This window comes from Ranitomeya variabilis, chromosome 3, assembly GCF_051348905.1.
Source record: "Ranitomeya variabilis isolate aRanVar5 chromosome 3, aRanVar5.hap1, whole genome shotgun sequence".
Classification (NCBI taxonomy): domain Eukaryota; kingdom Metazoa; phylum Chordata; class Amphibia; order Anura; family Dendrobatidae; genus Ranitomeya; species Ranitomeya variabilis.
In genome coordinates, this window is record NC_135234.1 from 88293391 (window position 1) to 88318046 (window position 24656).

Genomic DNA, 24656 nt, shown 5'->3' on the forward strand with positions numbered 1-24656 from the left:
TTATGAATCCCATGTGCTTTTACACCCTGAGTCAGTTGGGAGTTTATCTAAAATAGTGCATAGATCAGACGTGTATGGTTTCTAAAAACACATAACATGGTCTGTCGGGATTTGCTAATGCTGTGTATGGAAAGTATTTGTAACGTACTATTGATCATTGCCTTTTCCTCAAGCTCCTGATAAATGTGGTCCTACTATAGAATAGAATAAACTTTGGACACATGCAAATATTCGCATTTTAGTCCTCATGGAATGTATCACTTACATGACAGACCCTTAAAGGCCCCATCAACAATTTCGCCTACAGCTACCTATTGTCTCCCGACTTCCCAATACACAGGAAGGATCGGTTCGACTGAACGCTCCTGTGTTTTCCGTAAGAGTTGCTGCTAGATTCCTATTGAGGGTGTCCTAGATGGATACAAGATTTTGCGTCCTGTCCACTTTATACTTTTTTTTTTTTTTTTTTTGTACCGTTATGGGTGTTAGCCTTTTGGTGTTTATGGTTTTTTTGCCCTGGTTTCTAGCTTTACCGTACATTATATTTGAAAGCTACAAGAAACCTTCTGTAGCATGGGTTCACAGTTTTCGTTGATCTGATGGGGCCATGTTGCCTGAAAAGTACTTGTAGAGTCTGAAATAATTTTACCATAATTATAATTCTGAATGTTTAAGCACCTTCTAGAAGATATACCATAAATTGGTGGGGACCTCACCTCTGGGGCCTTTATCAAGGAAACTGAGGGCAAGTGTCAACCCCATGCCAATTCCTGGCCGCCATACTCTCCATCCAGTTCCGTGTTTGTCGCTCTATTGATCACTGTATGAGTACGAACTATAGCGGAGTGCTCCATGCTTGAGGTTGTCCGCTGATCCTCTGCAAGGGTCTTGGTTTTGTAATTTGCAGCGTAGTAACAGGTGTTCTGGATTTCCTAACAAATGTGTGAAAATTCCGTTTGTGTTTTTTTTATTTTGAATTTCAGACTAGGGGACTGATAAGGTGCAGATTAACTTGCCTATATTATTATTTTTTTTTTTTTTTTTTTTTTAATTTGTGAATGAGCAGTATTGGCGCATACACTGGAGCATATTGGAGACTACCTCTTGAAGCTCATCAAGAAAATGGCAAGAGTGTGCAAAGCAGTCATCAAAGCAAAAGGTGGCTACTTTGAAGAACCTAGAATATAAGACATAATTTCAGTTGTTTCACACTTTTTTTAAGTATATAATTCCACATGTGTTAATTCATAGTTTTGAGATATATATATATAAATTTCTTTTTTGTAATCTAGTGGCATGCTGACACCGAAGCTCATTGGAAAATATATGGCGAGTGCACGGATAATGTTCCTCTACTGTTTTCTTTCATCATGTTGATGACCATACCTGGGGATTAATGTCTTATATTTCTACTTTCCTGCCTTATTTCCATTCGTACTGAATGATGGCCGTAATGTTATCCTTCTGTGAAAGGCAATAGAAGCATATACAGAAGAGACTGACATAGCAGGACTAGTTACCTGCGTTTTTAGGGAAAAGAGCTGGCAGACTATTGTGGAATCCTGGCAACGGGTAATCCATTTCTATTTTCGGAATGCCATTTTAATGAGGCTGCAAAGCTGCTTACCAGTAGTGTGGTTTTAGTCAATCAGCATTACAAATAACAGAGAGCGCGTGTACATTGGGTAACCACATTTATTTCTAAAGTACCCCTGAACTCTTGGGAGGATTTGTAATTCCCTTAATTTGAAGCTGCATTCATTACGTTTTACTCAGAATTCATTACATTCCTCCTGTGATTTCCCCCGTTTTTATGCTTTTAAAAGTACTGGTATTTGTTGTTACTGCTCTTGAGACAACATCCTTGAGCATAATGGGATTTATATTCCTTTTTCTCAATGTAGAAGTGGCCAGACAAACTTTTGGTTTTATAGAAGTTGGGAGAAGAGAGCACCCCTATCGTTCACATACCAGCCTCACGGGGTTCTCCATTGATCGTCTACATCCTACATAATAATTCTCCTCCTTGTGCCATCATACATCTTTATTCACTTGTATCTGCCCAGTGCACAATGCCTTTAATTACAGATTATTTTGTGTGCTTTCTTTTGATAATTTAAAAAAAAAAATAATAATTTTAAAGGTTAAATAAATATATATATATATATATATATATATATATATATATATATATATATATATATATATACTGTATTTTCTGGCGTATAAGACTACTTTTTAACCCCTGAAAATCTTCTTAAAAGTCGGGGGTCGTCTTATACGCCGGGTGCCGTCTTGTACGCCGAGTGCAGACACCAATGTGTATATGGTTTCCCCATGACGAAGAGGGGGCGTCTCACAGGAAAGTGTGAGTGGAGTATCCCCCATTACCTCATTGTAGCTGCAGCATGGGGTCTCTGTGCTGGGGAGAGGCGGCAGCTGCTGCTCCTCTTTGTGCCGCATGGGTGCTTTGCTGTGGGGCGGTGGCCGCCGCCGCTTCCCAGCACCCCACACTGCAGCTACAATGAGGTAATGGGGGATACTCCACTCACACTTTCCTGTGAGATGCCCCCTCTTCGTCATCAGGACCACTCCTTCCCCAAAAGGCACATTAGTCACCGGCCCTATAAGACGACATACGGCGTATAAGAAGACCCCCGACTTTTAAGAAGATTTTATATTTTAACTGGAAAAGTTGGGGGGTCGTCTTATACGCCCAGTCGTCTTATATGCCGGAAAATACGATATATATATATATATATATATATATATATATATATATATATATATATATATATATACATTGATTAACTTGCAAACTTTTGGTTTATATGATTTGCGTCTTGGGACATTTTACTATTTTATTTTTTTTAACGTTCTTATGCTCACAAATTCTTTTATTGTCCCCTTTTTTAATGTCGCACATTTTTAGACTTCAATGGAAGTCTGTCAGCACAAACTGGTGACAGTATAAATTCAGAACATTGCATCTTGTAGGGGATCTAGCCCTTGTAAAAATCACACATTTTATAATCGCTGCCGTTAATTATGGGTAAACTTCAGTTTCAACTTAAGTTGTTTGGTTCTCCCCCCCCCCGGTGTAGCATGAGGCTCCATGCATTACTCCAGGCTACGGGTGCTGTTCCAGTGACATTGGCAGCATCTGGTTGGGAGGGGTGAGCGTGAATGGCCACAGAGAAGACCACGGTGTAATGTCCTGTTGGACTACAAACAGAGATTTCACATGCTGCGCTGTAGAAGTAACCAGTGTGAATATCTCTGCAATGGAGCAATGCAGTGCAAAACGGGGGGGAGGGGGAGTGGTAAATTCATGGGAGTTCATGGAAAGACCTCCATTTTTTTTTTTCTTCTTCAACAAAATGGCAGGTTTTTGTTTTTTTTTGTTTGGTTTTTTTTTTTAGGCAATTCAAAAGCCAGAACTTTTGTTTATTTAAAAAAAAAAAAAATGCACCCTGTGATAAACTGAATACATGTAGGGTTTTACTTTAAATTTCAAAGCTTTAAACCTTTTATGCTACCACATTCCGACATTATCTAATGGGCAGATGGTAATGGATGACCTGTGAGCGGTGTCTCCGCTATATGCCATAAAGTAGTAGTAGCTCTACCAACAGCAGCCTATGGATGCATTTGGCCTACAGGAAGCACCCTGAACGCAAAAAGCAGGTGCAAGTATGTATGTATGTATGTAATATAAATATATCTATATAAAGTTTTTGGCAAAACCAACTCACCGCTTTGAAGAAACAGGAATACATCCAACCTGTGGTTGCAGTTCGCATGGAAAACGGATTGGGACAAATCCACACATGTAAAGAAAAAACTTTTTGTTTTTCCAGCGATCAGTCCAATGGTAGAGTAAAATATACCTTTTATTTATCCATTAAAAAGTTCCAGATTTGTTCAGTAACAATATTGCATACATTCCATGTCCATAAGGGATTGAATGTATGCAATATTGTTACTGAACAAATCTGGAACTTTTCAATGGATAAATAAAAGGTATATTTTACGCTACCATTGGACTGATCGCTGGAGAGACAAAGATATATATTATATTATATTATATTTGAAAGTGACACGCTTGAAATCATGCCAGACAAGGAAGAATTTCTCCCAGAAAATGATTGCAATTACATAATGTCCTTTTAGGGTATGTGCACACGTCCGGAATGCATGCAGAATTTTCCTGAGATAAACCTGAGGTTTTCCGCAGGAATTCTGCATGCGTTTTTTGCGCAGATTTGACGCGGTTTCTTTTTTGTGGATTTTTTGCGTTTTTTTCCCTGACACTCCAAAACAATGGGAAATCCGCAAAAAAATGAACATGATGCTTCTTTTTTCGCAATGCGTTTTTTTTGCGGAAAAAAACGCATCATGTGCACAAAAAAATAGGATGCATATCTAAGCTTTTATGCGTTTTTGTAGCATTTTTATCACGAAAAAACGCGCAAAAAACGCAAAAATTCCTGAACACGTGCACATACCCTTAACATATGTAAGACTAGATGGAGGCCCTATCAGGAGGGCAGTAATGTCGCTATGGGGCAGGCTTTGCAGCATTGAGAATTTCCCCCCCCCCCATGTGCTCATCCACTGTCTTTCTCCATGTGCTGACTTCTCCCATCTGTGCTCTCTTCTTTGACCTGTCTACCCCATGTGCTATGCGCTCCTCCTGTACAAAAATGGCGTTGGTCAGTGAATCATTTGGCTGATCCCGGCGGCTACAGTGTTCCGCTGGTGGTACTGCACAAGAGGCTGAGTTTGGCGTATACAGTGTGTGTGGTGCGACGGTGTTCCGCTGGTGCTACCGCGCAAGAGGCTGAGTATGGCGTATACAGTGTGTGTGGTGCGACGGTGTTCCTCTGGTGGTACTGCGCAAGAGGCTGAGTTCGTCGTATACAGTGTGTGTGTGTGGTGCGACGGTGTTCTGCTGGTAGTACCTCGCAAGAGGCTGGTACCACCAGCAGTTTCCATATTGAGACACCCATCACTTGGGTGTCCCAATATGGAAGTCGGTGAATTTCCGCCGCTTGGCATTCTGGGATCCGGACACATCTGGACGGAACAGGATGTGAAGACATTACAACGTAAGTATATATTAAGATTAGCCAGGTTACCTGCTCCACTTTTTTTTTTCTTTTACAGTAGAAGTCAATTTAATACTTATATTTTATTATACCATTAATTCTGTTATTTCATCAGGAAGGAGGTGGTTAAAAATATTTTTAAAAGGAGGATGGCGGGTATGGGGGAAACCCGTTTTTAAAAAGCATAAGAAAAATGTAAAAAATAGTGAAGCATACACTAATGGGTGAGTTATATGATACAGTAATGAAATTGCTTGTATAACCTATACATACACTTGATCTAAAACATGACCATGATTAAGACTGGTTTAAAGTCGAAATGCGTCGGTCAGTATTGCGTCGGTCAGTATATCGGAATTTTGGTGTTATGCCAGTATGATATTTTAACGAAGAGCAAATAAATGTGAAGTTTTACCTTCATAATCAACGCTGGAGAATTGGCTTTTTTCTTTGATTTAAAGCCTGGTACACACGACATCTGTGCTCCCGGCCTACAGTATATCGGGACCGTCTCCCACCGTACACTGTAACGTCTCCATAGGTGGCCATTCAACCAACGGTGGCCAAAGTGTGGTGTTCATGCCTCAGTTTGGCCGGTATACCGAGGACCACTCCAAAGAAACGTATGCAGTACTGTGTGGTACACGGTTGACACCAATGGGTCCCTATGGTGGTTGAATGCATCAGCCCTGCCAGTGGCCAACGTTGGACACATGCATCCTGAGTGTATGCTCACAAACTAAGGTGTCTCCCCAAAAAAGATCTAATCTACGGGAATTAGACCAGTACTTCTATTACTATTTTTACCAGTCATTCAGCAAGTCCTTTTTCGTTCCCATTATGCTACACTTCAGTGTCCAGAAATGTATTGTTAGGATTTCTATAACAAGGATATTTTATTGTATATCCTGAGGAATAATTGCATCCTTACTTCTCAGTCTTTTCTGCTTATTTGCAGCCATTGGTGGAGAAACCTTTCCACGTAAAACATGAATAACCATTGCTTCTATTTTCAGATTACTTGTGCACCCCAGAAGAGAACATTTACAAGATTGACTTCACCCGCTTTAAGATCCGTGATATGGAGTCTGGAACCGTCCTATTTGAGATCACAAAGCCGCCAGCATCTGGTGAGTGGTAAAAATCGAAATCACGGGCCGTCTTTGTTCTGCTTGATGGCAAGAAGCGAATCAGAATGACGGCCATTAGGAAGACCGTGGAAAGTTCAAAATTAATTTTGCATTGTATATGATACACCACCATTCCGTACCTGCTAGATCTGCGTGACTCTGGACTATGTGACTAGATGTGGATGTGTGGTGCACGGCATCTATCTCTACAATATCTGTCTCCAAAATCAATTCCTCTTGTAAAGAGATTGTCTGATTACCTCATTCTATACAAACCTCTATTGAAAATTATCAAAAAACAAAACTTGCTATTTACTTTCCACTCTGCTACTGACCCCCAAAGCTTCATTTTGACCCAGTCACCCAGGTACTGCGCTGCTTTGGACATACTATCACTGTATCCGAAAGCAATTGGTAGCAGAACTCGTTTCATATCACTGTTACCGTAATTTGCAAAAATAAATTGGCTTTGGACTGAAGCTCCTCCAGTTAGTGTTTTTGCTGTGCCCTCTCCACAAGCTGTACTCTGAAGCACCCTGTCTCTGTGATCTACGGCACTGCTCAGCCTGAGCGTCAGGAATCTATGGATAGTATGTAAAAATCCACATTTGCTACATGCAGATTTTGTAGTGAATTTCACGCTATTGCAAGAATGAAGACAGCAATAAAATCCGCTCAAAGAATTGACATACTGTGGATTTTGAAATCTGCACAACAGGAAAATTTGTGCTGAAAATGTCAATAAGATGCAAATAAGACATTTTAAAAATGTCATTAATAGGTTTTCCAGGATTTCATTTTTTTTTCCTATGGGACTAAGACCTTACCGGCAGGTAGTTGGTAACTTCCTGCCTGTTTTTGCCCTTCAACAATTTGTTCTGGCTTGGGCAGCGCTTCCCCCCCCCCATGCTCCATTTCACCTCCTGTCAACGGAGCTTCTCTTCCTGTCTGCTGTGTCGATCGGACTTCCGTGCTGCGCCTTCTCCTCCTGTCTGCTCTGTCGATCGGACGTCTGTGCTGCGCCTTCTCCTCCTGTCTGCTGTGTCGATCGGACGTTTGTGCTGTGCCTTCTCCTCCTGTCTGCTCTGTCGATCGGACTTCCGTGCTGCCCCTTCTCCTCCTGTCTGCTCTGTCGATCGGACGTCTGTGCTGCGCCCTCTCTTCCTGTCTGCTGTGTCGATCGGACTTCCGTGCTGCGCCTTCTCCTCCTGTCTGCTGTGTCGATCGGACTTCCGTGCTGCGCCTTCTCCTCCTGTCTGCTGTGTCGATCGGACTTCCGTGCTGCGCCTTCTCCTCCTGTCTGCTCTGTCGATCGAACGTCCGTGCTGCCCCTTCTCCTCCTGTCTGCTCTGTCGATCGGACGTCTCTGCTGCGCCTTCTCTTCCTGTCTGCTGTGTCGATCGGACTTCCGTGCTGCGCCTTCTCCTCCTGTCTGCTGTGTCGATCGGACTTCCGTGCTGCGCCTTCTCCTCCTGTCTGCTGTGTCGATCGGACTTCCGTGCTGCGCCTTCTCCTCCTGTCTGCTCTGTCGATCGGACTTCCGTGCTGCGCCTTCTCCTCCTGTCTGCTCTGTCGATCGGACTTCCGTGCTGCGCCTTCTCCTCCTGTCTGCTCTGTCGATCGGACTTCCGTGCTGCGCCTTCTCCTCCTGTCTGCTCTGTCGATCGGACTTCTGAGCTGCGCCTTCTCCTCCTGTCTGCTCTGTCGATCGAACGTCCGTGCTGCCCCTTCTCCTCCTGTCTGCTCTGTCGATCGGACTTCCGTGCTGCGCCTTCTCCTGTCTGCTCTGTTGATCGGATGTCTGTGCTGCGCCTTCTCCTGTCTGCTCTGTTGATCGGATGTCTGTGCTGCGCCTTCTCCTCCTGTCTGCTCTGTCGATCGGACGTCCATGCGGACGTCATGCTAGCTGACAGCTGGCTTCAGCCGACTGTAAATCAGGATGACCTCTTCAGTGACTGATCTGAACAAGTCTAAAGATAAGCACTAACTTAGCTGGTAGTGTATTATGCTGCATTTCTTCTACCTAGAAAATCGGCAACATGTGCATCCGTCCTTTCTGCCAATAACAGGAGTCGATTACATGGGGTGCTACAAACTGTATGGGGACCGAGTAGTTGTTTAAAGGGTTTTCCTTGCTTACAATATTTAAAGGGGTTCTCCAGTGACAACAAATGATCACCTGTCCACAGGATGGGTGATGACTTATATATCAGTGAGAACTGACTGTTGGGAACTGCATCGATCGGCAGAACAGGGCACTTTTATCTCCATTTATTTGACACACAGTAATGCACATTCTCAACCGCTGCTCCAGTCGGCCTCTTATGGGGCCAGGTGAGCGCTGCATTTCACTTTTTTTTTCGGCAGCCCCATTTAGTTAAAATGAGTGGAGTGTCAGATGGGGTGACAGTGCACATGCTCAACCAGCAGGGATAGAGGAGCCCCATTGGGAATAACAAGTCCTTATTCTGCTGATTTGGTGGGACAGTCGGCAACTCATCGCCTGTCCTTTCGATAGGAGAATAAAAGGTTGTTCTCTGGAAAAAAAAAAAAAAAAGTAAAAAGTAATTACCAATGCTTCGGATAGTTTATCAAGATCAGACTGGTGGGGATCTGGCACCCACTTACCAGCTTTTTGTACATCCAGTTGGCTCCGGAAGCAGCAAAGTCTGAACAGTTCCATCTGAGAACGACTACTACTTCATGTACAGAGCACATACACACTTTTCTGAATTGCCAGATGCTGCTTCTTCATCTACAAATGTACTGCTTTCTTAATGGAAATATCTTTTATTTTGGTTTTTTTAGACTTTGTTTTATTTTAAAATTTTGGTGCTTTTTACTTAGTAAGTGTTGCATTGCTAAATGTACATCTATTGCTTTCTATCTTGTAGAGCGGGAACACGGTGATAAAAAGGATGTAGATCCAAACGCAGGTAGATTTGTAAGATATCAATTCACCCCTGCTTTCCTTCGACTACGTCAAGTTGGAGCCACGTGAGTAACTTCCCCATTTTCACTCATTTGTGCTATATGTGACTGTGTGATTGTTCACTTGCATCCATTTTAGTTTTGATAGTGTCAGCAGCACATCGTTGTTGGCAGCACAACGCCCCGGGCAATCAAACAATGAATTTAATGTCTACATTAATGAAGCAATAAAAATGAGCATTTGTCACTTGATCTAAGGATATGAATGCACAAATCTTTTGGGGAATGAACACTTGTCTGCACGATCATTGGGTCGTATAAATTTTAATTCAAAGAATTTTAAAACTTGTCACCAGAAAAAAAAACCCTATCAACCTGCCTTGTGCCCACACTTACCCGAAATTTGCGGGGAGAAAATGTACTTTATTCTTTCTTACAGCTTTACGGTTTCAGTCACGGGGGTGGCATCATCCACTTTAAGTATACAGAGTGGTGGGCTGTAACAGTGCCCCTGGCACTGAGGGTCATTGACTCCCATTGGGGCCGGCTGTCAGTCAGGGCCGGGATCACAGTTACATCATACCCAGAGCTGAACCCCTGCTGTCGCCTGCCCCGTGACTGACACTGAAATGCTGGGAAGAGGAGAGGAGGAATATAGTTAATTTTCTCTGCATGGTGTTCAGCAAAGTGCAGGCATTGGGAGGTTCTTAATTCTATTATCCTGCAGATTAACTCCTTATCTGCTGGTTAATAGCGGTTTTTCTGGTGACAGGTTCCCTTTAAAGGATGCTCAGACGACATAACACCGTGACCGGTTTCTTCTTTGCAAACTGCTGTACTTCTGCATTTTTGAGAAAACATAGGCCCCCGATTATTCAAAGTGAGGTTCTGAGCTAAAATTTTGCAACCTTTTTAATGCCAATTTTGCCCAGATTCACCAAAATGGACAAAGCTGGGGATCGATAGATTGTCTAATTCATGATGAGTTAAGCATCGTACGCCACAAATCTTACTCGAGTCGTTGAGTGACTGAAGGAAAGATTTGTGGAGAGATGCACATCACATGTCGAACGTGCCTCTTGGTGAATCAGAAATATTTGGCTTCAACATGCGTCTCACCAAGACTGGCATGAATGTCTCACCGATCTTTGAGTAGTAATCATAGTTTGAAGGGAACCTGTCACCCCCAAAATCGAAGGTGAGCTAAGCCCACCGGCATCAGGAGCTGATCTACTGCATTCTGTAATACTGTAGATAAGCCCCTGATTTAACCTGAAAGATGAGAAAAAGAGGTTATATTATACTCACCCAGGGGCGGTCCCGTTGCGGTCCAGGTCCGATGGGCGTCGAGGTCCGGGGCCTCCATCTTCTTACGATGACGTCCTTCATGCTGCGGCTCCTGCGCAGGCGTACTTTGTCTGCCCTATTGAAGGGCAGAGCAAAGTACTGCAGTGCGCAGGTGTCGGGCCTCTCTGACCTTTCCCGGCGCACTGCAGTACTTTGCTCTGCCCTCAACAGGGCAAAGTACACCTGCATAGGAGCCGCGGCGTGAATGCAAGAAGAGGACGTCATCGTAAGAAGATGGGAGGCCCCGGACCGGACCGCGACGCCCAGCGGGACCGCCCCTTTTTGTCCTCTTTCAGGATACATCAGGGCTTATCTACAGCATTACAGAATGCTGTAGATAAGCCCCTGATGCCGGTGGGCTTAGCTCACCTTCGATTTTGGGGGTGACAGGTTCCCTTTGAGGGTATGTGCACACGTTCAGGTTTTTTCGCTGTTTTTTTTTCGTGATAACTCATTAAAAACGCATACATTATCATCCTATCCTGTTTTGTGCACATGATGCATTTTTTTTCCGTGAAAAAAACGCATCGTGGTAAAAAAAAAAAGCAGCATGTTCATTAATTTTGCAGATTTTCCGCGTTTTTCCTGCTATTCTATGCATTTGGAAAAAAAACGCACAAACGCGTCAAAAATGCAAAAAAAACTCATGCGGATTTCTGGCAGAAATGTCTGGTTTTTGTCAGGAAAATTTCTGCAAGAAATCTTGACGTGCACATATCCTAAAGAAGATTTGTGATTGGGAAAGAGACTCATGGGGTCAGCTCTTTGGGGGGGCTTTTTGATGTCTGGTTTGGTTTGTTTGACAAGTCTCTACTATGGTAAAGAAAGAGCCCATCCCTGCTTGAATTTACTGAAAAGTTCCCTTTAAAGTGGTTAATAAAAGGCTAATGTAAAATGTTTATGATGCTTTTATTGTTTAACATTACTGATGGACATTGTTCTTTCATGCCGAAATTTTTTTCATTCGTGTTTAACTTTAAATGGTTTATTCTCTAACTTGTCCCTTCTATTGCTGTAATTAGCAATTCTGCTGCACTTTAATAACCTGGGACCAGCTGTTTAAAATTAATTGTTCAAAAGAGAAATTAAAGAAATTCTGTTTAAGTTGAAGTGTAAATATCATGTATGTCAAAATGGTTTCAAAGGCCTAAAACTTGTCTTGGTCCTGCACAAAAACATGATCTCAATGTAAAAATGAAAACTTAGTCCTAATAGGAGTTTCCCATCTTGGGACATTTATGGTATATGGGCAGCATATACCATAAATGTTGGATGGATGCGTGTGCCACTATCTCGAGAGCAGAGAATGGTTGCGTGCAGTCAGGAATAAAGAGGTGGTCGCACACAAAATAAACTTTGTTCTTCAAGCCCAAAAACGTATGGTTAATTTAAACATTTATTTCTAGATTTAGTGTTCCTTTAATTGGTGTGTTACCTCTTGGGACCTCCCATCTCTGCTGCAGGCTCAGGAGCTGAGCTTGCCTCACTGTTGGCAGATGATCACCTGCCTGTAACAGCAGCGTTTAGAACTCGCATTGTGGGGGTGCTGTCTTCCACATGCTCTTGCACCGCCCCCCCCCCCCCCTTTCAAGTCCCTCAAGGGGGCTAAAAAAAAAAATTAATTAAACTGGTTAAATATAGAAAATTTAAAAACTAGAATCTCCCCCTCTTCCACCATTAGAATTACATTTTCAAAATAAGCATATGTAGTAGTATCGTATTCATGAAAGTTTGATCTATCAAAATATAGCATACACCCAATCAGTAAACGCCATAATAAAAAAAAGGAAATAAACTCTAGAATTACTGGTTTTTGGTCTCTAAAGCACTCCAAAGAAACACACTTAGAAGCAATCAAAAATTCATATCCACCTCAAAGCACACATAAGGTACACATAAAAATATCACCGCCATGTGAAAAACACAAGCCCTAATACAGCTCTGTTAGTGTAAAAATTAGAACATCACAGGTATTGGAAAACGGTGACTCAAGCAAAACCTTTTTCTACATTTTTAACTAAAATAAATATGGTACATAAATAACCAAAACAATTAAATTTTTTTTTTTTCAATTTCGGCACACTTTGAATTTCCATTTTCCAGTACATTGAATATTATATTGAATGTTTTTTTTTTGTTTGTTTTTTTTTTCATTTTTGTGGGAAAAGTTGTAGTTTTGAATTACAGCCCCTCCTGCAGTTATGTCGATTTGGAAATTAAAATGTTATGGCTCTTGGAAGAGGGTAAAGAAAATTAAAAACATTTTAAAAGGAAAATCTGTCTGGAAGGCATTAATATCAAAACGTTCAAAAATTCAGACCTGATGTATACTTCCCCTGTATACTCACTGGACAGTTCTTAAACTCAAGCAACTTCATGTACTCGTGTTGCTGGCAGTTCTAATCAATAGCCACATAAAACTGCAGGAGTTCCTTGACTGTAAAGATAACTGACAAGTCCTAATTTAAATTAGATAAAAAAATAAAACCCACAAGACTGGTCACAAAAGCTAAAGTACAGAAAAACAAGAAAGACTTGTAGTAATACAAAATAAAAAAAACTATGCTAAAACATGAACCCCAGAAATAATCAACTTGCATTTCTTTTGGAAAATGCCAGCAAACTTTATTTTTAAAGTCCGGGTTCTTTTTGGGTCGTTTTTATTTATAATTGTCCCATAGAAATTATTTCTGCAATCCTTATGGATGAAAAAGAAAATATCAAACTGTACTTTGTCAAAATCGTGTATGAACAGACTCTCTTCCAAATTCAAAAAAAAATTCTAAAAAACAAATTCACTCTATTTAGTGGTTTGTGTTCTAGTTTTCAGACAGAGCCTTCCCATAAATGGCCATAGAAATATCCAGGTCTGTGCCTTATTAGGTATTGTGTTCAGAACAGCAAGTACACGGTCTTACTTTAGGTTGCTAAGTATGTCGTCCACTAATTATCTAAACTGGTTCGATAGATAAAGTTGTCACTTTTTCTCAAAGGGTTTGCCCGGTATCAGCAGGTGAAAACAAAATGTGGGCTGTTTTGCTCATCTTTTATATCCTTCTTGCTTCACTGAGTATTTGGAACCAATGGTTGATTTAAAAAAAAACAAAACAAAAAAAAAACAACAGTGATATAAACCTTTTAGTTTGTTGTTTGGTGCTAATTCTTATGGTCTTTATCAGGGGAGTGTTAGGCCATGTGCACACGTTCAGTATTTCTCCTACGCCTCATTGGGGGACACAGGACCATGGGTGTTATGCTGCTGCCACTAGGAGGACACTAAGTAAACAGAAAGATTAACTCCTCCTCTGCAGTATACACCCCTTCACTGGATACAATCTCAACCAGTTCTTGCTTAGTGTCTGTAGGAGGCACTTGGGTCTGTTTTCAGGCCCCAACTTTCTTATTTTAATTTTTATTTTAAAGCTTTTAGTTTTCTGTAAATTTTTAATTTTTTACTTAACGGAGTGAAGGGGGCGACGGGTTCCTTTTTTAATAGGGTCCGCTCTCCCCCGAACCATCAACAGGCGAGCACGGCGAGTATATCTCCCCGTACCTCTCCTGCGACGTTTGGGGCACGCCTAATGTACGCTAGGGCGACGGTTCCTATACGGTCCCGCTCTCCCCCCTGTAAGATGGCGAGCACATGGAGTATACCTCTTATGTGCATCTCCCGGGCTCCACCGCACTCAAGCCCTCATCTTGGCGTCTCGTAGTCCCCACAGTAGCCGTAAGCCCCCTGTGGCAGGCGCAGAAGAACCCTGCAAAATCTCCATGCGGCAGGCACAGCTGTAAGTCCCCTGAGAAGGCAAGCATGCTTCAGGAGGCTCTCCGTCCCCCGACACAGGGAGGATCGATTTTGAGCTGGAGGTGGTCCCTCCTTCGGTGAGTACTATCTTCCTCACGCTGCCGGCGTGGGAAGAAGCGGTCCGGGTCCCTGGGGAGAGGTACCGCTGGCTAGATGCCAGCGACGATCGTTAGGCGCGGCGTCGCGGCCGCCAGAGCGCTTCGCCGGCCGGCTCCACTAATTTAGTCCCCGGCTTCTCCAGCCGGACTAGGCCGCAGTTCAAAAACCCCGCCCACGCCGGAGCCCCGCCCACTGTTCAGGCGCTTCTCGTTTTGAATGAGAAGAGCCCTGCAAATCTCGGGCGCCATCTTGGGACTCCACTGCTGCAGGGAAATACAGCCGAAAACGCTACCTCCCTCTCTTCCTCCCTGGGGACACCAGTTCAGGACCGTGGGTAAGCTGCTCCGCTACATAGGGAAAAGCTTAACCCCTTCCCTGCTCACATAACTGCTACTGCGGTTTATCGGAGATAGACATTCACTATGTCTCAATCTATGGACGCAAAAAAAAAAAAGAGGACAAAAAGCACACTGTATTTTTTACCATTTGTGCCACTTGCAAGTCTGCTTTGCCAAGTGCCCACGGTACCCCCTTGTGCCAGAACTGTGACCTGGCCAGTGCGCAGCCGCCTTCTGCCGCCACTTCCTATGTCGTCTCCTGAGTGGGCCGCACACGTTCAGTGGAATCCTTGGTCAAGGCATTGGACTCTTTCCGGGGTCCTCCTTAAACCAGAATTCACCTCTGTCGGCTGCGACGGAATCTGGTAACGGCGCGGGGCTGTCCGACCACAGGGGGCGCACCGTTGTACGGGACTCCCGGGGTTCCAGGAAAAGGACCCTTTCCCCATCTCCCATACACGCTCGAGCTTCAGCTTCTGCAAGCTCATCTTCTCGCTCCCCCTCCCCTGAGGGTCGCAGCATACAGGGCTCAATATATGAGTCGGAGGAATCTTTAACCCAAGACTCCTCTATTGGTCAGGCATTAATGGTGGACGATGAATCTGCTTCCTCTCAGGAAAACGCGTCCAAAAGATATTTGCTAATCACCCTGAGTTTCAGGATATTATCCAAAACACAGGGAGCACCCAGAAAAGCGCTTTACGGCTCAAAAAGCCACGGAAGCTAAATATCCTTTCTCAAGGGATCTGGTGAAGGGCTTACTACTTTCTCCTTCTGGATCCTGCCGTGTCGCGGCTTGCATCCAAAACAATCTTCTCTCTGTCAGACGATTCATCAGTCAAAAACTCTTCTGACCGCCAGATTGATTATTTGGCTCGCTCAGTCTTTGAAGTCTCAGGAGCAGCCGTCCTTGCATCCTTTGCAGCTTCCTGGGTAGCTAAGGCAATGGTGGCCTGGGCTGAGGTGTTGACCTTTACCGTCCACGGCAGTAATCTTCCCCCAGAGACGGCCAGACTAGCTAACCAGTTAGCTCAGGCCGGAGATTTTGTTGTTAGCGCCTCCATAGATGCAGCTAATTGCGCAGCGCAAGCGGCTGCTAACGCAATTTCCATCGGGGGGGCCCTATGGCTCCGCGATTGGTGAGCAGACTCTGCTTCCAAAAAGTCGCTGACCTCTCTTCCTTACCAAGCGGGTCGTTTATTTGGGGGAAAACCTAGACCAAATCATTTCTGACGCTACGAAAAAAAAAAAAAAAAAGTGAATTTCTTCCCCAGCAAAAACCGGCCCGGCCCTTTCGGAATCAGCAGCAGTTTCAATTCCGGTCATTTCGTAACAACTCCAGTTTGTCGTCCTCTTCCCCTGGTTCGGGACGTCGGGACAACAGAACTTCCCAGGTCTCATACAGACCAAACCGTTCCTGGAAACCCGGACCCAGGCCGTCTGCCCCTGAGCCGTCCGCATCCCTTAAACCTTCTCAATGACTCGTTGGCGTGTCCGGCGGACACCGACAAAGTAGGCTGACGCCTTCTTTTGTTCCGTCAACAGTGGCTCTCGGTCGTTCACGACGAGTGGGTCAGAGAGCTCGTGTCTTCCAGATACAAAATCGACTTTTTCTTCACGCCATACAGGCGCTTCAAAAGGACTGTGTCATCACTCCAGTCCCTCGAGACCAAAGGTTCACGGGGTTTTACTCCAACCTTTTCGTGGTCCTAAAGAAGGACGGGACTCTAAGGCCCATACTGGATCTCAAACTGCTAAAACAAATTCGTACGGGTCCGACACTTCAGGATGGACTCCCTCTGTTCCGTTGTCGCGTCCCTGGAAAAAGGAGAGTTCCTTGCATCCATAGACATCAAAGATGCCTATCTACACATCCCAATTTTTCCCTCTCATCAGCAGTTCCTGCTCTTCGCAGCCCAAGAAGAACACTTCCAGTTTGTGGCCTTGCCCTTCGGACTTGCCACCGCCCCCAGAGTCTTCACAAAGGTCATGGCGGCTGTCATGGCCATTGTTCACGCTCGGGGAGTGGTAGTTCTGCCATATCTGGACGACCTATTAATCAAAGGTCCGTCCCAGTCTGCCTGCGAGGAGTCGGTGAGCATCACCGTGGATTCTCTTTCTCGCCTGGGTTGTAAGATCAACTTCGAGAAATCATCTCCAGTGCCGGCCCAGCAAATCTGCTTCCTGGGCATGATTTTGAACTCTTCCCGCGGGCTAGTCATTCTCCCTCCAGAGAAGGTTCTATCCTTACAACAGGGAGCGCGCAGGCTCTTCCGCCCAGTCCCTCACTCCATTCGCTTTGCGATGCGCATCCTCTGGAAAATGGTTGCGGCGATGGAAGCCATTCTGTTTGCGCAGTGCCATCCCCATCCCTTGCAACAGGCGCTCCTTTTAGCCTGGGACAGAAGCCTGGTTTCTCTCGACCGTCGCTTTCATCTACCCCCACAGGTCAGGCAGACCCTCAGGTGGTGGACACTACAGTCTTCCTTGAACCAAGGGAAATCCTTTCTTCCTGTGCGCTGGTTAGTGGTGACTACCGATGCCAGCCTTTTTTGGCTGGGGTGCAGTTTTTATTCACCACACGGCACAGGGTCGTTGGTCCACGAGAGAGTCACGTCTCCCAATCAATATCCTGGAAATTTGATTGATCATTCTCGCTTTACACAACTTTCACCACCTTCTCGCAGGTCATCCCATCAGAATTCAATCTGACAACGCCACAGCCGTGGCGTACATCAACCCACAAGGGGGAACCCGCGGCGCAGCAGCCATGCGCGAAGTCTCCCACATCCTGCGCTTGGCAGAGACCAATCACTCGCTCATATCGGCGATCCACATACCGGGCGTGGAGAATTGGGAAGCTGACTTCCTCAGTCGCCAAAGTCTTGCTTCGGGCGAGTGGTCCCTCCATCCGGAAGTCTTCCAGCAGATTTGCCTTCGCTGGCTGACGCCGGATGTGGATCTCATGACCTTGAGGTTCAACAACCAGGTTCCCCAGTTCATTGCCCGTTCCCACGATCCTCGCGCGATCGGGGCAGATGCCCTGGTTCTGTCGTGGCATCCGTTCCAGCTGCCATACATTTTTCCGCCCCTTCCTCTGCTTCCGAGAGTCATCAAAAAGATCAGAGCAGAGGGGAGACCGGTGATTCTCGTCGCGCCCGACTGGCCGCGCCGAGCATGGTACGCGGAACTCGTCCAAATGGTCGCCGACACCCCCTGGCGCCTTCCAGATCGCACGGACCTTCTCTTCCAGGGCCCGATTTGCCACCAGAACTCTGGGGCCCTGTCTTTGACGGCGTGGCCGTTGAATCCTGGATTTTAGCCCAAGCCGGATTCTCTCCGGGGGTTTCTTCTACCATGATTCGCGCTAGGAATCCTGTATCCATGCGCATTTATCATCGCACCTGGCGTATCTTCTTTTCATAGTGCAATACCCATAGACGTTTGCCCTTAGTCTTTTCCATTCCATCCATTCTGGAGTTTCTCCAATCAAGTTTAGAGTCAGGCCTTGCCCTAAGCTCGCTCAAGGGACAAGTGTCCGCCTTGTCTGTTCTATTCCAACGAAGGATCGCTTCCAGACTGCCGGTTAAGACGTTCATCCAAGGAGTCTCCCGGGTGGTCCCTCCTTATAGAATGCCTTTGGCGTCATGGGATCTTAACTTGGTTCTTGGAGTTCTTCAGGAGGCCTCTTTCGAACCATTGCAGGACATCTCTCTCACCCTCCTCTCATCGAAGGTGGTCTTTCTAGTGGCAATTACGTCAATTAGGAGAGTTTCTGAGTTGGCGGCTCTCTCTTGCCGACCCCCCCCCCTTTTCTGAATTTTCACCCAGACAAGGTGGTTTTGAGAACCTCTCCCGAGGACATTGTCTTGCCGTCTTTCTGTCCTGCACCTACTCATTGTATCGAGAAAGCTCTCCATACTCTGGATCTGGTTAGAGCTCTTCGGAGGTGCATATCTCGCACGGCTCCCTTCCGTAAGTCGGATGTCCTCTTCGTGCTTCCGGAGGGACATAGGAAGGGTCTACCTGCCTCAAAGGCCACTCTAGCCAAGTAGATTTGTTCCGCTATTCAGGAATCCTATCGTGTCAGGAACACTCCTGTCCCAGCTGGGATTAAGGCGCATTCCACCCGGTCGGTCGGTGCTTCTTGGGCCATTCGGCACCAGGCGTCCGCACATCAGCTTGTAAAGCTACGACTTGGTCCAGTCTGCATACTTTCACGAAGCACCACCTCATCCATACTCAGGCTTCGGCAGACGCTGCCCTCGGCAGGCGCATTCTGCACACAACGGTACCTCAGTAAGCTGGTGGTACATGGGGTATTAGCATATTGCTCCCCACCCAGGGACTGCTTTTGTACGTCCCATGGTCCTGTGTCCCCCAATGAGGCGTAGGAGAAAAGGAGATTTTTGTGTACTCACCGTAAAATCTTTTTCTCCGAGCCACTCATTGGGGGACACAGCACCCACCCTGTTAGCCTGTTTTGGCTTGTTGTTACTTCTTTGGTTTTGACATAGTTGTCTTTGTTCATGCTCCTACTGCTTTACTACCGAACTGGTTGAGATTGTATCCAGTGAAGGGGTGTATACTGCAGAGGAGGAGTTAATCTTTCTGTTTACTTAGTGTCCTCCTAGTGGCAGCAGCATAACGCCCATGGTCCTGTGTCCCCCAATGAGTGGCTCGGAGAAAAAGATTTTACGGTGAGTACACAAAAATCTCCTTTTTTCGCGTTTTTTTTCGCGTTTTTTCGCTATAAAAACGCGAAAAAAACGCTAACATATGCCTCCCATTATTTTCAGTGTATTCCGCATTTTTTGTGCAAATGTAGCCTTTTTCCACGAAAAAATCGCATCGCGGGAAAAAAAAGCAACATGTTCATTAAAATGCGGAATTGCAGGGGATTCCGCACACCTAGGAGTCCATTGATCTGCTTACTTCCCGCACGGGGCTGTGCCCACCATGCGGGAAGTAAGCAGATTATGTGCGGTTGGTACCCAGGGTGGAGGAGAGGAGACTCTCCTCCACGGACTGGGCACCATATAAGTGGTCAAAAAATAAGAATTAAAATAAAAAATAGTCCTATACTCACCTTCGATGTCTTCCCGCCTCTCAGCTGCATGCTGCCGCTTCGGTTCCTGTAGCTGGTGTGCGGTGAAGGACCTGTGATGACGTCACTGTCTTGTGATTGGTTGTGAGCGGTCATGTGACCGCTCACGTGACCGCGACGTCATGGAAGGTCCTGCGTGCACACACCATCTATACGGAACGGACGCCGGTGAGGAGATCAGCTGTCTGCGGGTGAGTATAAGCATTTTTTTTTATTTTTTTTATTATTTTTAAACATTCTATCTTTTACTATAGATGCTGCAAAAGCAGCATCTATAGTAAAAAGTTGGTCACACTTGTCAAACAGTATGTTTGACAAGTGTGACCAACTTGTCAGTCAGTTTTCCAAGCAATGCTACAGATCGCTTGGAAAACTTTAGCATTCTGCAAGCTAATTACGCTTGCAGAATGCTAAAAAAACGCAAAAAAAAAAATGCGGATTTCTTGCAGAAAATTTCCGGTTTTCTTCAGGAAATTTCTGCAAGAAATCCGGACGTGTGCACATACCCTTACTCACAGGGCTCCCTGGGGATGGGTACTAAACTTCTGTTATTACTCTATGAGCAACGCCCACTTCGTAAAGACCTCTAAAAATGATCACTAATTATAAATGCCTATATCTTTTTAATCCTTTTTATTTGATTTAAATTAAAAACAAAAAGCCTCAAGGAAGCAGCGGGTATAAATTAAGAGCAAAAAACTGGGCATTTTTGACCTGGTTACAAGATCTATTTTAAAGACCTGTCACTTGCTTAAAAACTAAAATGCCTTGTAAAAATCCCTGGCATCAAAATTCTTCTACTCTTCCATTTTGCCCTGGGTTGTTCATTTGAAGAGAGATTCCTATTGACTTTAAGTTCTGTATGTGAAATCTCTGCTTTGCTGTCCAACTGGGCGGTTCTTCCATCTTCTCTGGGGGTGTACACTTTTACCTCTCCATCCCAGATCCTTCCAATCACAGCTCGACAGCTTCTGAGACTGCTAGACGAGCTGCCGAACTGTGTTGGGCAGTGTCTGTGAGGGAGAAGTCAAATCACGTCCCCCCAAAAAACAGAAGAAACATCCAATTGGACTGCAAAGCCGAGATTTCATAATGCTCTCCGGGAGAAACAAATGTGAATATCTCTGCAATGAAGAACGGAAAAGAGCTCCTCCAGGATCGGGAGAGCTCAGGGATTTTAACAAGACCTTTAACTCCTGTTTTGTTTTTTTTTTTGAGCAAGCAACAGGTTCTCCCTTTTGAGTCTTATTTTTTGTGAATTGAAAAGTTATGCAATGTTGTAATATACTATGGTATCATCTCCACACAATTTGTAGGATCTGTGATTGTGAAGTGGCCCCCTTTGTAGTTTTCTCTGTCCCAGAGATTTCCAGTGCAGGAACACCTACACCAAAAGTGCCTCTAATTATGCACCTAATATTTGTCATCCCCACTTCCCTTGTTTTTTCCCCTCTCCAGGGTTGAATTTACAGTCGGTGATAAACCTATAAATAACTTCCGAATGATTGAGAGACATTATTTTCGGGACCAGCTTTTGAAAAGTTTTGACTTTGAGTTTGGGTTTTGCATTCCCAGCAGTAAAAACACATGTGAACATATCTACGAATTCCCACAACTTTCAGAAGACCTCAGTGAGTATTGCTTCACCACCTTGTACACGCAAACCTTCAAATTAGGCCGGTGTCACACTTGCAACTGCAATGCGAGAAACTTGCACAAGTTTCTCGCCTCAGTACTCAGCACTGCTGCTGGCGGTTCGGACCAGAGTGATCAGCTGCATAGAAATACATGTAGCCGCACACTCCGGTCCCGAGTGCCGGTGGCAGTGCCGGGTATTGAGGCGAGTTTCTCGCATTGCAGTTGCAAGTGTGACACCGGCCTTACTCAAAATATCAGAACAAGATGAGCATATTTTACCATGTTTAGTTTGTATAGTGTTCTAGATCCAATGCTTACCAGAAGGCTGAGACTTTTGATAAGAAAGGACACACTTATCAACTGTATTTTATAGTGGTGTCATTCCATGCCTTGTGCCTCGTTCACCAACCTCCAATTATGTGCGTAGAATACTTCATTATGTAAAAGCTAAAGTGCCCCTATAACCACTATGTATTAGACAAGACAATCTCTATATAAATTATTCAGTAACTTAAAACTATAGATTTATTAGTTTGGCAGTAGAATCTAAATTATTTCAAGAAGTGGCTTGGCTACTTTGATTTTTCGAGAACTTTTTTTGGCCTATGTTGCTGGGAATAATGACACAGATGATGACACAGACCCCATAGTATGGGTTTCTATGTCATTATTTTTCTATCTAGTTTACTATTTTATATCTACCCTAAAACAAAAACCTTTCGATGCACTTGTTGATGTTCCATCCACAGCTCCTAGAAGTAATCTACTACTCTTTCAGTATAATATAGTTAATTACATGGCTTCTGATCACATCTCCCCTTCTCTACTAATTTCACAATGTGCCCCATCCTTATTGTTATTATTTAATAAGTATCATGTTATAACCAGACTTTCCAAGGCATATAGAGCAATAACCCGCTGTTTTATTTTGGCTTGTGTGACTAAATTGCCATTTATTATTTTATCCCTCTCTAAATTAAGTCATAAAACACTTTTATATGCCTTGTCCCCCCCCCCCCCCTCCTTATTTTTATATTTTTTTGTGATGCGAGACATTCTGAGCTTTTTCCGGTTATTTGTCTTACTCTTTTATTTTTGTGTCTTTTATTTTTATATATTTTGCAGTTCGTGAAATGATCATCCATCCCTATGAGACACAATCAGACAGTTTCTACTTTGTGGACAACAAGTTAGTGATGCACAACAAGGCAGATTATTCATATAGTGGGGGCCCTTGATCCTGCTTGTCTAAAACACACAAAAAAAAAAGCAAAAAATTGAAGCATTGAAAACAATCCCCTTCCCCTTTAGCAGTTATGTAAGGGATCGTCCACGATTTCATGTAGGAAACCAACCCAAGCAACAAGATCGTTTGCCAATAGAAGTTCTCTGACTGCATCCATATCTGTCCCTCCTCTCCCCGAGCCGTCTAGCACACTGAAATGCAAGAACCTTACTAACGCTCCACCTTTGGTATGGACGCCTTCATAGTGATGTGAATGCCGTCAACAAGAATGTGGTGATAAACTCAATGATGTGAATAGTTTAAAAAAACAAAAACAAACACCTGTGTCCTGTTCAACTAACGGGTGTCCTCCTGGATCAAGGACTATTATTAAACACCATTCCAAGATTGTCGTAGGACTGGTCTTTGTCATCTCAATTGGGCATGTTGTCTTGGGATTGATCGTTCCCGTGGGACAGAAGTTTTCCTCTATGTATTTATTAAAAAATGAAAAACACGCAAGAAGTCATGATGTGATGTGTCGGCTTGGACCAGACCGTTGTTAAGGAAATCCAAGCCAAAGATTGAATCTGTTCTTCCTCGTAGGCTTGCACTTGTTAGTGTTCATTCAATGTAAAAGTACAATTAAATATTGCAGGTTTTTTTTTTCGAAAATAACAGCCAGGCTTGGTACAAAGTTTCCTGTCACTGTAAAACTCAATAAATAAAAAAAAATTCTAACACTGTGCAAATATGAAGAAAGAGGGAGGAAAACACAAAAAAAACATATCAACCAGCTCTGTGGGCAGAATATATTTTTGAGTGGGAAAAATAAATGCTAGTGGGTAGACTAGTGATATGAATAGGAGGATGCATGTGTTGGCACTCGCACTGGTACAAGAACAAGACGATGTAGTGCCCTCGTTGTGTGGAAGGGGACTTGTTCCATTATGTACGCTCCGTTCACCAGGTATTGGTGACATAAGCAATGATTAATGATGTCACCTAATTAATGGACACTGATGAATACACTTTCAGCCAGAGGATACGTGTGGTGCGTTCTTTCTTTTATGTGAGGAGGTAATCTGCATACATTGTATGTGTAATGAATATGCCTGTATAATACAATGTACATAACACAGTATATTGAATTGTATGAGATCTCCAGTATAATGCTGAACCCGAAGTCTGTTGACCTGTCTAATACTTGACTGTCTGTATATTGTATATGTGTTACACCGGTTGAATTGATGTAAATTTGGTGGGCCTCAGGATGCCAGTGTTACGGAAGTAACTCTGGTTTCTCTCTAGAATGTTCTGTATCACCGTGTGGTACAGTGTCGCTGATCAGGAGGTGGACAATGTCACATGATTTGATGTGACTAAATAGTATAATTAGACTTTAAGTAATTTTACTTGTCTCTCAGGTGTGATTTCATCTGACAATGTTCTTTGACTATGTAAGGTTAATAAGGTGGCCATACACTTTAGATAGAAGACGGTTGAACAAACTTTGAATGAATCAATTGTTGCGTCGACACGTATTTCAGATAATATTGGGCAGTAGATGAGTTAAGGTACCGTCTCACAGTGGCACTTTGTTCGCTACGACGGCACGATCCGTGACGCTCCAGCGTCGCTCCATTATCGCGCCAGCGTCGTAGACTGCGGTCACACTTCGCAATGCACGGCGCTGGAGCGATAATTTCATGACGTATTTGCGATGTAGAAGTCGTACGGGACAGTTGTACGGGCATGTCATATCGTGCACACCTTTGTTACACGCTGCGTTCATGCCGCCACAGCGGGACACTTGACGACGAAAGAAAGTTTCAAACGATCTGCTACGACGTACGATTGTCAGCGGGGTCCCTGATCGCAGTAGCGTGTCACACAGCGAGATCATAAGTATATCGCTGGAACGT

General features: G+C 44.2%; 1 protein-coding gene across 3 annotated transcripts in view; it reads left to right on the forward strand.

Annotated features, from left to right (window-relative positions):
* UNC119 (unc-119 lipid binding chaperone) overlaps window positions 1-23993 on the forward strand; it is a 56117-nt gene extending 32124 nt beyond the window's left edge. For all 3 annotated transcript variants that reach the window (XM_077294367.1, XM_077294365.1, XM_077294366.1), the window contains 4 exons: window positions 6128-6241; window positions 9136-9238; window positions 21327-21499; window positions 22632-23993. In XM_077294367.1, the coding sequence (XP_077150482.1) occupies window positions 6128-6241; window positions 9136-9238; window positions 21327-21499; window positions 22632-22744 (503 nt within the window). In that variant the 3' untranslated portion in view covers window positions 22745-23993. The remainder of the gene's footprint in view (window positions 1-6127; window positions 6242-9135; window positions 9239-21326; window positions 21500-22631) is intronic.
* The last annotated feature ends 663 nt before the right edge of the window (window positions 23994-24656 follow it).